Source organism: Gracilinanus agilis, chromosome 5 (genome assembly GCF_016433145.1).
Source record: "Gracilinanus agilis isolate LMUSP501 chromosome 5, AgileGrace, whole genome shotgun sequence".
In the NCBI taxonomy this organism is placed as follows: domain Eukaryota; kingdom Metazoa; phylum Chordata; class Mammalia; order Didelphimorphia; family Didelphidae; genus Gracilinanus; species Gracilinanus agilis.
In genome coordinates this window covers 305,556,031-305,570,981 of record NC_058134.1, presented here as the reverse complement: position 1 = coordinate 305,570,981, position 14,951 = coordinate 305,556,031, and the positions used below count along the sequence as shown (strand labels likewise).

Genomic DNA, 14,951 nt, shown 5'->3' with positions numbered 1-14,951 from the left:
TCTGTGTATTGGTTCTAAGGCAGAAGAATTGTATGGTCTAGAAATGGGAGTTAAGTGACTTGCCCAGGGTCACACAGCTAGGAAGTGTCTGAGGCCAAATTTGAACCTAGGATCTTCCCTTTCTAGGCCTGGTTCTCAATCCACTGAGCCACCCAGCTGTCCCCCATTTTGAAAAATGTAAAAGATGTCTTAAAACATATTCTATTTATAAGGTATTGTGTTTATAATATTGGACAAAAGATTTAGGGAGATATGGTAGAATTATCTGGTGAGTGGGTCCAATTTGATAAAGAGATAAGCAGAGATATTTTCCACACAGGTGAACTGATCCTTACCCGCAAAGTAACTGGCAGGGAGAAGAAGAGTGAGGAAGCTTGACCCAGTTGAACAAGCTTCACAGAATATTTTAAAGCTGAAACGGACCTTACAGATTACCTAGATTGTCCCCTTCATTTTATAGACTGGAAACCGGAGCAGCAGAAGGTTAAAGGTTCTGCTTGAGGACACACAATCAATCATTTGGCAAAGGTTTCCCAATTCTCAGTACAAAACTTTTCTACCACACCATATAAAATAGGGAAAATGTATCCAAAAGAAAGGCTGTTCTGCAATGGTGGGGGAGGGTAGAACACAATTTTGTACCTCTATAATGGACTTATAATTACTTTGTCCTATGTTTAATTGTGCTTCACGTATCCTTACTGCTCTGTAAGTTCTACGATGCCAAGATTTGTCTTCTACAAAATTCTTATCTTCTTTAGTGTCTAGCACATGGCTCTGCCCATAGTAAGTACTTAAACTGTTTACTGAATTCCAATCTGTTTGATCTCAAGGGCACCAGAAAACAGGATGTACCTGGGTTGGGGTTGTTTCTATATGCCAACAAGTCAAATCAGGAAACATTTACTGAGGAGGAAGCTATGTGGCTCAGTAGATAGAGAGGCAGACCTGGAGACAGGAGGTCCTGGGATCAAATCTGGCTTCACACACTTCCTAGCTATGTGACCCTGAGCAAGTCACTTAACACCCATTTGCATAGCCCTTATCACTTTTCTGCCTTGGAATCAATACATAGCATTGATTCTAAGACTGGAAGGTAAGGGTGAAAAAAAACCAAACCAAACCATTTACTGAGCACTTACAGTCTGGCATTGCTAAAGTGCTAGAAATGCAAATACAAGGAAAAAGACAGTCCCGGCCCTCAAGGAACCTGAAGTCTCTAATGAGAAAAGCCAAAAAATCAAGGGGAGAAGAAGGCATCTGCATAACATCTTCCAGAGTGATAAGGAATGAGGGCTGAGGAACGATGGAGAGATAAATCAGGAATGGGAGCCCATGAGAAGAGAGAAAGAATGAACATGGCTGGCTTGGGCCCTTTGGTTCTGAGATGTCAACTTCAATTCTTGAAGCATAATTCTTAGACAGAAGCAGTATACTATAGCAGATAATCAGCCTCTAGGACGTAGGCACATATGGGTTGTGTGAGCTTGGATAAAGGCTCTAGACCAGTGATTCCCAAAGTGGGCGCTACCGCTCCCTAGTGGGTGCTGCAGCAATCCAGGGGTGTGGTGATGGGCACAGGTGCATTTATCTTTCCTATTAATTGCTATTAAAATTTAAAAAAATTAACTTCCAGGGTGCTAAGTAATATTTTTTTCTGGAAAGGGGGCGGTAGGCCAAAAATGTTTGGGACACTGGTATAGACAATTCTCTAAGCTACAGAGATGGTGCTAACCTTAACTGGCCTAGGGAGTTTCCTCATTTGGGTATTCTCTATACCACTGACATCACAAGTCCCTAATTCTATTTTTTTTTAATTTATCAAAGTTCTGAGGCTGAAACTTCTCTCAACAAAGACTCCTCTCCAGAACACCTCCTAAACCTATTCAGGTGTAGGGCAGTCTTCCACTCTCCCAAAATCCAATGTCTGTCAGAGTTTTTCTTTAGCATTAGAAGTGTTTGTAAAATTGTCTTTTTTCTAAGTTTGTTTAGACTGAAATGGAGAGAGCGTGATCTACCTGTTCCTAGTTCCTAGATTACTAGAAGACTAAATGCTGCCAATAAATTTAAGAAATGATCCAATTCCTGAGTATTCCCTTTAGTAGTAGGGCTTTAAGAATTAGTTAAAATGGTTCAGTTCTTACCCAACTATTTTCATTTGGCTTTCTCTTTTACTCAGGCATCTCTAGTTCTATGATGCGCAGAGACTAAAATAGAGGTGCAAAGATGGTACAATAAACAACTGAAGGGTTCTTGCTGACTTATCACCATCTCTTTCTTTAAAAATTAGTTTAATTAATTAATTTAGAATATTTTCCCAGTTACATGAATCTTCTTTCCCTCCCTTCCTCCCACCCCCCTCCCATAGCTAACAAGCAATTCCACTGGGTTTTACATGTGTCATTGATCAAGACCTATTTCCATATTATTGATATTTGCACCAGAGTGATCATTTAGAACCCCAATCATGTCTCCATCGACCCATGTGATCAAGCAGTTGTTTTTCTTCTGTGTTTCTATTCCCACAGTTCTTCCTCATAAGTCCCTCAGAATTGTCCTGGATCATTGCATTGCTGCTAGTAGAGAAGTCCATTATGTTTGATTGTACCACAGTGTATCAGTCTCTGTGTATAAGGTTCTTCTGGTTCTGCTCCTTTCACTCTGCATCACTTCCTGGAGGTTGTTCCAGTTCACATGGAATTCCTCCAGTTCATTATTCCTTTGAGCACAATAGCATTCCATCACCAACAGATACCACAATTTGTTCAGCCATTTCCAATCAAAGGACATTCTCTCATTTTCCAATTTTTTGCCACCACAAAGAGCGAGGCTATAATTATTTTTGTACAAGTCTTTTCCTTATTATCTCCTTGGGGTATAAACCCAGCAGTGGTATGGTTGGATTTATCACCACCTCTTGCATTGCAACAGTCACCAAGTCCCCCAGCCTCCCACCCAGCTCTACTGGAGGACATTATAGAGGGAGGCAAAGATGCCAGGACCTCTGCTAGCTCTCCAGTGCCTCCAGGATCCATTAGAAAAAATCCTGTTTGGCTTTTAAAGTCCCCTTCCACGTGGCCTTTTGAGATAGTCCATTTCAGCTTCTCTGTACACAAAACTCCAGCAGGACTGGTCTTCCTGCTGTTCCTCACCATTTGCTCTCTCTCCTCACCTTTTCCTCTTAAGTTTTCCTGGAATCCCACCTTCTGCAGAAGTCTTTCCACTCTAGTGACTTCCCTTCTCAGCCCTTCTTCCACCTACTTTGCATAAAATTTTTGACACATTGTCTCCCTTGCTAGAATGAAATCCTTGAGGGTGGGTATCATGTTTTTGCCTTTCTTTGAACCCCTGGCACTTAGTCCAGTGCCAAGCTTATAGTAGGTGCTTAATAAATGACTGATGACCAGCAGGAACACAAACCTCAAGAACATGCTATAAAATAAGCAATTTAGGATTCCATCAGAAGGTGACAATCTTCTTAAAGCCTTTCAGGAACCACATCAAATATTCACCTGGTTTTCTTGCATATACACATTACCAATGTGGCAATGTGTATGTGTAAGAAAACCAGGTACACTCCTCACAGAATGTATATGCTCTCTGGGAAGACAGCAAGAATTCACACAAATGGAACAGAGTCTGAGTCAGTGCTTCCCTTCTCTACCACCCCTTGTACTCCCGTCCCCCACTCCACCATTCTCTTTAATTTGGTCAGCTCTTCCTGACACTGACCCCTGGGCAAGTGTCTTGAACAAGGACTCATTAGTTTGACCTGGGTAGGGAGATAAGGGGACAAGGAAAGGGATCCATTGTTGCCTGGATACAGAGTCTGGCCTGGGTAGGCTGGGCCACAGTAAATGCCCCAGGAAGCTGGGAGTGTGGCCACTAGAGGGAAGCCTGTCCCAACCAAGGAGAGAATATAGGCTGGAGGGGGAAATCCAAGTTACAGCATGGTAAAGGGGAGAAGAGCTAGCTCAGGTCAGGCCACCTGGTTGGGAAAAGAAAGTCATGGAGACTCTCATCTAGAATTATAGGAACAAGAAACCAGCTTCCGAAGAGGGGAGGAACAGGCAAGGCATTTCGAACAAGCAGAAGAGAAAAATGTTATGGCTGAGAGAGAAGGATGATTTAATCATGGGTGAGACCCTCGAGAACTCCCCAGAAAGTAAGGTAGCCTTGCCAGCTGAGGTAAACCAGGGCCTGAGTGAGATTCTCAGGGAGGGAAGTGAGGAAAGGCAAGGGTCCAGTCTCTGGCTATAAAAGCACTCCTGGGGGAGGAGAAAGGGGGAAGGGAACAGAATCAAGGCAGGTTCCTACCTACCTTACATGAAGAACTAGCTTTACCTCCTGCTTAGCCCCCCACCTCCGACATCTCATCATCTGCTCCTCCCCACCTGGACCAGGCCTTCCACACAAGCTTGTGAGACCCAAACCTCTATAATGGGCTTTTAACTCCTCCCTCAAGCCCAACTTCACTGATTGGTGACTGCACAGTCTGTTAAAGTCACAGACACTAGTGGGATGAGATACTGGACCATGCTTGGGCCACCACCACTACCTAAAACACCTCACCCTCTGTCTGCCTGGATGTGCCCTGGTACATCCCAAACTCTGTCCCCCCTTTCTGAGCAAAACACCTCTTCCTGGTCACCAATGCCTTAGATGTACTGTGCTCCTGTATTAGACTAAAGGCTTCTTGAGGCCAGGGAAGTCCAAGTCAATACTTTTTTATGGGGGGGGGGGTTGAGGGGGTGCATAGAATCCAGAAAGGGATTCCTGGTGGCATCTGAGTTGGGCTTTAAAGGCCTCAGTAGGAACTCAGCAGAGGAATGGGAGGGAATGGAAAAAAATATTACATTTTAAAAAATGCATTTATTTATAATTAATTTCTCATATGTATTCTGTAAATGACACAGAATGTAAGTTGTTCTTTGACAAAATATTTGTAGCTCCACTTCAGGTGACATCAGGAGACACTGATTTTACTTATTTCAATCCCTTCAGAGTCATCTGACAATAGTCAGTTACTGTGTAACCAAAAAAAGGGGAAATGCACGGCATGGCTTCAGGAACTCATACAGTCTCATCAAATAATATGCTTACAAATCAAGTCAATATTTATCTGATAAGACTTTGAAATAAAAATGAGCAGAATTCATCCAATTATTAGCAATTATGCCAGAAATGCTGATCTCTTATCCCAAAAGTAAATGTGAAATATACAATAAAATTATTTCAACTAATTTTCTAAAGATCATGGTCCCTGTATTTATAATCACAACAATAAATTAAATGCCACTAAAAAGAAGAGGCTACAAAGACTGAATCTTGCCATCTTAAGACCTGCTTGTTTTAAAACAATAGGAAACCACTGGAAATTATATTCAGTATTTCCACTAAATAAATGTATAAGGCCCAAGTTTCTCTCATGGCAGGAAGTTTCAGTACAACAGTATATTTATACACATAGGTTTTTGCAGTATCCAGCAGAACTTTAGCCTCCTGTTATGTTACTGAATGTATGTGTCCCTGGGATGCTCTGAAGTAAATTTCTTTAAAATAGCTACAAGGATGAGATTTGCTAAAAAAAAAAAAAATACAAGAGGGGGGGAAAAAGACTGATGTCCTCTGTAACAGACAAGCTAGGATTTGGAGATTACAGTAAGAAAGTGAAGACAGTAGTAGCTCAAAACTTTGACTTAACACCAGCAGGTCAGCATGGAAATGGTTCTTGAAGGCCCATTGTTTGTCAGTTTGGATTTTAGTGAAGATCTATTTGGTCTGCTACAAATTTGAGTATTTTAGATTTCTGAAGGCACTTCTCTATTTTTTTGTGTTCATGGTTGTTAACATATAATTATATACAGTAGGTTCTGATCATTCTTTTTATTCTAGTTTTGTGGTTATTTCACTTTGTAATTTTGTTCATTTAATTTTCTGCTCTTTCTTAAACTTAGATATTTTATTTTCCCAATTACATGCAATAACAATTTTTAACATACGTTTTCTGAAAATTTAAGATTCAAACTGTCTCCTTCCTTCTCCCCTCTCAGAGATGGCAAGAAATTTGATCTGGGTTATACATGTATTATTATGCAAAACATACTTCTATATTGGCCATTGTTGTAAGAGAATACTCATAGAGAACCAAAACTCCCAAATAAAACTGTAAATAAAGTAATGTGAAAGATAGTCTGTTTTGATGTGCATTTGACACCAACAGTTTTTCCTCTGAATGTGGATAGTATTCTTTGTCCTAAGCCCTTCAAACTTGTCCTGGATTATTATATTGCTGAGAGTAGCCAAGTCTTCACAGCTGATCATCGTATAATATTGCTGTTATTGTATATCATGTTCTCCTGGTACTTCTGCCCTCTTTTAAATAATATTGGCTAAAAGTTTATCAATTTTATTAGTCTTTTCAAAGAATAATGTTTTAATTGATTATTCTTATAGCTTTTTTGGTTTCTGATTTATTTTCTAATTTTTATGCTTATTTTAGTTTTAATTGCTGACTTTAAAATAAAAAAATACATATTTATTTCATGAATCTTCTCCTTTTCTATTTTGTTAAAGTACAAGGTTATATACTTTTCCTCTAGAGAATTGCTTTAGCTGCAACCTGGAAATTTTCTTAGGTTGGTTCATCATCATTTTCTTTTGCGTAATTATTGTTTCTGTTTTGTTTTTTGATCCACCATTATTTAGGATTTCACTTTGAACTTCTATTTGAATCTATGTCTTTTGTTTGTGCTCCCTGATTATTATTTTTATTGCATTGTGGCCTATTTTTTTCCTTCTTAAATTTAGATGCAAACACATTTGGAGAATCATGTTATTTTGGGGTTCTGACTATGGTTCTTTTCAGCTTATTAGTTTCCCTCTTTATCTCTTCATGATGTTTTTGCTTCATCTGATAGCATGATTGGAAGTCCTGAATGCATCAATTTGAATCTCTTAACTGATACTTATAACCACCTTTTTAAAAATTTATTTTTATTTTGAATATTTTCCCATAGTTGCATATTTCATGTTCTTTCCCTCTCCCTCAAACTCCCCTAACCCCACTTAGCCGATGCACAATTCCACTGGGTTTTATATGTATCATAATAACCACCTTTAAATGTGAATATTGAACATGCAGAGGACTAGTTTTCAGAATAAAAATACAAATCATACCTTCACAAACATCCTGCATGGAGAAGTAGGTTGTCTGATTAATGTAGCCAGCATCCTCAACAAGAGAAGTAATACAGCCAATCAGAATTTTGGTACTGGAATCTGGAAGTTCACAGTAATTTTTGCTGTCATCTTCCCACTTATCAGAGACAGCTTCAACCTGCAAAGTAAACACACTGAGCCCTGCATTCTGGGGGTTCAAAAGGTAATCAGAGTTATGTGGAAAATAAGAGATTATTTTTGTTAAATGACTAATTCATAAGCAATGTCCTAAAGTTGCTAAATTGCTTCAGACAACTGAACACGTAGCTCAGAGAGAAGTATCAACAGTAAAAGCCTGCTTAAGGCATAAGGGAGTGACACGAAATGGAAATCTACTCTATTGTTTGTTAGCCTGTCCACCAAAGAATCCAAGTTCTGGCAACAAAGGCATTTATGAAGTATGTCTGTCAAATAGCAGTCAGCCTTTATAAAATACTTTAAAGTTTGCAAAACACTTCAAGTCAGTTTCTGCATTTGATCTTGACAAAAAGCCTTTGAGGTAGGTGCTCCTATTCCCATTTTACAAATGAAAAAATCTAAAACAGACAGAGGTTAAATGATTGGCCCACCAGGATGACAGAGCTTTTAAATGTCTAAGACAGGATCCAAATCCAAGTCTTCCTAATACTGAGTCCAATACTTTATTCATGGTACATCTAGCTGTATAAAGCACTGAAGGGAACAATTCAGATGAACAAGGGTTGCCCTGGGAATTTATGGAAATAAGACTTAAAATTGTTTTTCATGAGCTCAGTGGGTATGGCAAACCCTGGCTCTATTCAATTCCGTTTCAAGAAAATTTCCGTTTTGTTTTATAGTTATTTGTATATGTTCTCTCCCTCTACTAGAATGCAGGCTTTGTTCCTTATTTATATCTCTGGCTCTCGCCCAGCAGCCAATACTGTATTTTGTAGAGAGCAGGCACTCAGGAAGCATTCACTGCATTAAAGGAATAAGAAGCTGACATTTTTCTCCAATCCCTTCCAAGTGATCCAAGTGCCTCAAGTCCACATCCTGGACCAGAACCCCACTTTGGTCCCTCCCTATGCAGTGGAGCTGATTCTAAAAGGCATAGGAGACTTTGAATATGGGCTGAATGAGGGTTTGGTGACAGCCTATCATTCATTATCAAGGAGCTGGTTACCTGAAACCAGACTCGCGACACCACCAGCTAAAGCTTAAAGATGCCCTGGAGGATGACACATCACCCTGAGACAAGAGAGGGTGTAGTCCCCTATCTTCTTCTGCCAGTAGGATCTACCTTGAGCAAAGCAAGTTACAGGGCAGCAAAAGCAGTTATGTTTAACTTAGTGAATTTATTAATACATGTCAAGATTTTGCCTCTTTCTTCACTTCCAAAATTCCACAAGTCTCCTAGGCTCTGGCCTGCAACATTACCTCAAAGAACAGCTTGGGAATCTATCATGCCCTAATGGTCAATGGATGCTAATTATAGACTAAGAACAATATTTAGCATTACACAGAATTTCAATGGTGTGGCTAAAGAGATGCATGAAATTCATCTGTGCCCATAAGCTGCTCAGATTTGACCCTCTCAAAGTGCAGAGAAAAGAAACAATTTCCCCATCATCCAACTCTTACTCTGATAGCCTTCAGTCCATTGGATATTTTATCCTCCTCCACAATGGCAGTCACTTCCTGGCCAATATTCAGTGGCACACTGCTGGTGACGACATCACTAGTGAAGCACACCAAGTCGTCAATCATTCCATAATCACTACAGTATCTTGTCACAACTCCCTGAACAGTTTTCAGCTTGGTGGTACCTACAAGATGTTCAGATCAAAAAATGAATTGTGAACAGAATGAGAGTCAGCCCCAATAAAGGAAGAGCTGGCCTAAAGAGAGGGAAACTTTTAAACGGAAGAGAGTGGCTCCGTGATCCGTGGGCCCTTCTAGTAGGTCAGTCAACAAGCAGGCCACCTAGGTGTGTTGAGCTGGTTTACATATTCACAAAATGTATATAGTAACACCTTTAGTACCTACCTCAGAAAGTTGTGAAGAGGCTCAAATAAAATAACATGTAAAATATTTTAAATATTTCAAAGCATCATATATCGGATACTGTTCTTACCACTGGAAATATCTAAAGTACAAAGAATAAGGAATTTCAATCTCTGACTAAGGAGTAATAAATGCTTACTGAATGAATGAATCTAAGTTATAAACTGGATATACTCCATTGTGTGTGTGTGTGTGTGTGTGTGTGTGTGTGTTGGGGGAACCCACACATGGCAAGATGCAACTATAAGAACTAGACCTCGTTTCCCAATTCTTGTGGTGCTGATCCTGTTGCATTTACCTTTTTTTTTTAACCTCTACCTTTTATCTTTATATCAGTTTTAAGGCAGAAGAGTGGTAAGGGCTAGGCAATGGGGGTTAAGTGATTTGGCCAGGAAATGTCTGAGGTGAGATTTGAACACAGGTCCTCCTGACTCCAGGCCTGTTCCTCTATCCACTGTGCTACTTAGCTGCCCTGTTCCATTTATCTTAAAAAGCTTTTCACTTTCCTCCAGTGACACAAAACACAACAATTTTATTTCAGTCACACATAGGAAAAAAGAACAAGATACAGCTATTAAATGAGACAAGGTTGAACCAAGCAGATGTAACATTAGAAAAATAGTGGTGAAAGTACTCAATATTACACAAATGATACTAAACAGAAAGGAAAGAAACCCGAGCTATGTGTAGTAAAACAAGGTGAGCTAGGTATTTTGGAAATATGGTCACATCATTTCACAGCCTTGGGGGCAGGAGTCTCCTAATTAGACTGTGGCAATGAGAAGAAAAGTCTTTTAGTGACCAGGCAAAATTGTTCATCATAGAGATTCATCTGTGCAGGGACGTAGGAGAAAGAATGGTTGGCAGAGAGCTGCTCCAGAGAGATCGTGTCCAATGAAAACAGAAGATAGACTTTGGTGGGTAATGTAGCTAGATCTAGTCTAGGTCCAATGGACAAAGAGATACATTCCTGACATATAACAGGTAACTCGAATGGAAAAGAGAAAGAGATGTGATTAGGGGACTTCCACTATTCAGATATCAGTTAGGAGTGCTAGGAATTGACTTAGCTGGTTAATACTGTCAACTTTTTGAAAGTGGAGAAAGTGAGTCATTCTGGACCTGATTCTAGCCAATTAAGGTACCAGGAATGCAAGATGGCTATGACAGAGCTTATTCTCAAGGAATTTCCTCTAATGGAGTAGAATGTCAATGCTTTACTTCCCTCCAAGTACTCTACAATCCAGGAATATCCATCTCCTACCTGGGGGCATCTTTACAGGCCATCTCCCACATTTGGAATGCTCTCATCATCTCTGCCTCTGGCTTCTTTCTTTTCTTTTCTATTCTTTTTAAACCCTTACCTTCCACCTTAGATTCAATACTATGTATTGGTTCTAAAGGCAAAAGAGTGGTAAGGGCTACACAATGGGAGTTAAGTGACTTGCCCAGGGTCACACAGCTAGGAAGTATTTGAGGCTAGATTCGAACCTAAGACCTCCTGTTTCTAAGCCTGGCTCTCAATCCACTGAGCTACCAGCTAACATCTCATCTTTTATAGGAAGCCTTTCCCAAACACCCTTAATACTAATGCCTCCCCTCTAAGATCATCTCCATCGTATCCTGCATACTCTTGTTTACATATAATTGTTTGCTTCTTGGGAGCAGGGACTTTTCCCCTTCCTTTGCATCCCTAGAATTTAAAGTACAGCATCTGGCATATAGTAGGTGCTTAATGTTTGTTGATTTGACACAAATAACTGATATAAAAGGAGAAAACTAAACATCAAGAGGTCCAAGAAAAGTCCTGAGAAATTTGAAGGAAAGATCATTTTTACCTGGTGACAGAAGTGGGAGGGTGAGGCTGTGTGTGAAAGCTTCATGGAAAGGGCATCTTAGCTGAAAATCAACAAAGCCTTGGTTAAGCACTTGGCACAAGATGAATAAAGGGCTAGAGAGTTTAGTAGGTTGTCAACTCAAGGAGGAGAAGGATCAGGGTCTTATCCTTTCCTATCTAAACCTATATACTGTCCAACTCAAGTCAAAGTGCTTAAAAATGTGTCGAATAAGACAGTCTGGGGCTAGAAAAGGAGACAGTAGGTTAAGGGAGGAAACAAGTATTTATTATGTACCTACTATGCATCAGATACTGTGAAAAAGCTTTATACTCTTTCATTTGACCCTCACAACAAACTTCGGAGGGAGGGGCTATTATTATTTCCATTTTACAGTTGAAGAAACTGAGGCTATGCTTAGGCTTTAGAATGCAAAGAATGAAAACAGTCCCTGCTGTCAAAGGTGCTTATATTGTATTGGAAGAGAGAGCAAATACAAACTAAGTATATACAAAAGAGAGAGTATAAATATAGGGCAGGGAAGGTACTAGAACTGGGGCATCAGGAAAGGGTACACCTTGTCAATCAGTCAGTAACTCTAATAGGAGGAGAGGAGAGGCAACCCATGCCAGGCAGGGGAGATGGTCAGTGAGTGCCAAGGTATAGAGATGGGTAATGGAGTGCTTTGTGTGAAGAACCGAGAAGGCCAGTTTGACTAGATCAGAGAATGAGGAATGCATAGTAAGTTTGGAAAGAAAGGCTGGGGCTATGTTGGAAAGTGCTTTAAAAATCAGTTGATAGGGGCAACTGGGTGGCTTAAGTGGATTGAGAACCAGGCCTAGAGATGGGAGATCCTAGGTTCAAATCTGACCTCAGAGACTTCCTAGTTGTGTGACCCTGGGCAAGTCACTTAACCCCCATTGCCTAGCTCTTACCATTCTTCTGCCTTAGAACCAATACAAAGCATTGACTCCAAGATGGAAAAAAAAACACACAGTTGATATTTTTATTCCAGTCATGTAATAATTAAAATTCTTGACAAGTTAAGTCTTAGTTTTAAAAGAATTTATTCCTTGACCCGCCTAATTATGGTCAAAGGATTCTTTGAATTCTTCAAAGACCTCCTGGCCTAGGTACTATATACTCTTTGGGGAGCTTCTCTCTTCAACATTCCAAGACATCTCTAATTGGTAAATAGCTAATTAGGAGGCTCAGCCCTTCTCCACACCAGCAGGTGATAATTGCTACATAGGAAAAGAATCACTGTAAAACCTTCCTGTCAACCAGACTTTATGAAAGGAATGCACTTCTGGGGATTCCCAAGTACAAAGGAAACATAAAAACTTGTAGTCTGTATAATGTCTGTGATATATAGAAATTCTTCTGTACTATAAAGGAACTGATGTGGGTCCTTCTATTCCAGGGCCCTAATATGAGAATACAGTATATGAAAAACAAATTTTCACAGGCAGGAGCCAAAGGAGTTTGAATAGGAGAGTGAGAACTTCATTTCAGGAATATCCCTTTGGAAGCTGTATGCAGGTTGGATTGTAATGGAAAGAGATTTGAAGCAGGAGTTCTTTGAAACAATCAATTTGAGGGGTGGTGAGGCCTTGAACTAAAGTGGTGCTTTTGGGAGTACAGAAAAAAGATCAGATGTGAGATCCTCAATTAAATTTTTCCAAGGGATTAAACTGGGGTAGAAGGAGTCTCATCAAGAGGCATTTATTGAGGTGTCCAGGTGGTTCAGTGAATGTATAGAGCTCCAGGCCTGGAATCTGGAGGACCCGGATTCAAATCTGGGTTTAGATACTTCCTAGCTGTGTGACCCCTGGACAAGACCCTTAAGTCCATATGCCTAGCACTTGCCACTCTTCTGCCTTGGAACAGACACCAATTCTAAGTCAGAAAGTAAGGGTTGGAAAAAAAAAAAAAGAGGCATTTATTTATTAGTGCTTGCTATGTGCCAGAGGAGATGAACAGGGAAAGGGCATCATTTTCCATGAATGCTATCTTGTCTCACCCTCCAGTAGTTGAGCCTTTGTTCTGTTGATTTGTACTAGTGAAGGGCAGATATTTCCATTTATTTCTATTAAATTTTATCTCATCAGACCACTGTTTCAGCCTTCCTCTACCATGCCAGCTCTCCCTCCCTCCAATCCATGTCACAAGGAAATCAGGTAAGCACACCACTTCTGCTTTCACCTAAGCCAGTGATAGATATTTCAAAGAGAAAGGATCTGTGGTCCTTCAGGTCTACAATGAGCCAGTAAACAACACCTCCAGCATAAGAGAATAAGTCAGCTAGTTCTGAGACAACTTAATGTTGCTCCCAATCAGCCCACATCTATTAATTTTATTTAAAAAAACAAAACCCAAAAAAACAGTTGCTGAGTGACCCTGGGCAAGCCACTTAATCCCACTGCCTTATCCTTACAGCTCTTCTGCCTTGGAACCGATATCTAATATTGAATCTAAGACAGAAGGTAAGGGTTATTTAAAAAAAAAAAAAAAAAAACACAGAGAGAGGCCCCTAAAGCTCATAGGACTAAATTATCCTATCAGCAAGGCCTCTCAATCCAGTCAAATATTAGGCTGGATTAATGGAAGCCCTGTCTGCAACCCTGCACGTAATAGTTAATAGTTTCTCTGTTCTCTTGTTTTGCTTAGATCCCACAGAGAATCCATTAAAATGCTGGAGGCTTCCTCTGGAGAGTCTCGGCATCCTCGTTACCAGAAGGGAAGGAGTTCTAGACAAGATTTGTAAAAATAACAATGACCTCCACCTAGTGTGGATGTCTTCCAACAGCCTTGGATGCCCAGGGTCCCGGGGCTGCCCTGCTCCAGACCTACTGTGGATGTAGGCTGGACCCACTGCCACTGGGGTCACTTCTAAATTCACCAGTGGTGAGATCGGGTCCTGGCTCACTGGAGAGTGGCCATGGCCATCAGAGGGTACAGCCTTGCTGAGTGTTCTGAGTCCATAACCAGAGCCTGGGGTCTGGGATCACCACGGCGTCCACACCTTTGAGAGGTCATGTGACCCCATAAGGGCTCCACACCCCGAAAGAACACGTGACCACTGGGGGCCCCCGCAGTCACATGAGGGGCACACAAGGAGAAGACCAGCGGTCACAAGAGCCCACACCCGAGAGGCCAGGCCCCACGAGGCCTTGCAGCACTTTAATCCCGGCCGTCACGTGAGCCACCTCCAGAGCTCCTCCCCAAGACCCGCGGTAGGAGGCTCGTGGCCTGCGCCCGCCCCCACCCCTGGGGTAACTGAGGTTCAGAGAGGAGCCCTGGCCTGGCCCCACCTTCCTCGGGCTCCCGCTGCCGCGTCTCGACCTCCTCGTCCGGGCCCTCAGCCCGCCGCCAAAGGAAGGAGAAGGCCTTGGACACGAGCCTGAGCATGGCCGGACTTCGCCTCACCACACGCCACTTGTCCCGCAGCTCCGAGTCCCCTTCCTCCTCCTCAGCTAGGTTGCTGGCACGCCTCCGAGGAGCGACCCAGCCCGCCCACGTGATCCCCGCGAAGCGCGAGGCCTGCGTGTGTACGCCGCCGCTTCGGCCAATAAAAGGACAGCCCGCGCTCGCGCTGCGCTCCGCAGCCGTTAGCCCCGCCCCCACGCGCTCTCACGCCCTCGAGCCCTGGAGGAAATGGCGCCCTTGCGGAGTCCTCGTGGTGGAAGTGAAGAGGAGACCCTCCCCTTGGGCATGAGGCTTCCCGGGGTGAGATGGATTCCTGGGTGTATGAGGACGCCCTCTCCCCACCACCTCCAACCGCTTTGTAGACTCGTCCCCGGGACCCCATAATAGGTATAGAAAACAAGAAAAGCCACCCAGGCCCAAAGAGGTTGGCCTTGTGCTGGC

The 14,951-nt window shown here is 41.8% G+C and overlaps 1 protein-coding gene across 1 annotated transcript in view; it reads right to left on the bottom strand.

The window, feature by feature from the left end:
• MOV10L1 (Mov10 like RISC complex RNA helicase 1) overlaps positions 1-14,492 on the bottom strand; it is a 66,787-nt gene extending 52,295 nt beyond the window's left edge. Inside the window, 3 exon segments of the mRNA XM_044679287.1 lie at positions 7,180-7,339; positions 8,824-9,008; positions 14,396-14,492. Coding sequence (XP_044535222.1) covers positions 7,180-7,339; positions 8,824-9,008; positions 14,396-14,492 — 442 coding nt within the window.
• Between the last annotated feature and the right edge of the window lie 459 nt (positions 14,493-14,951).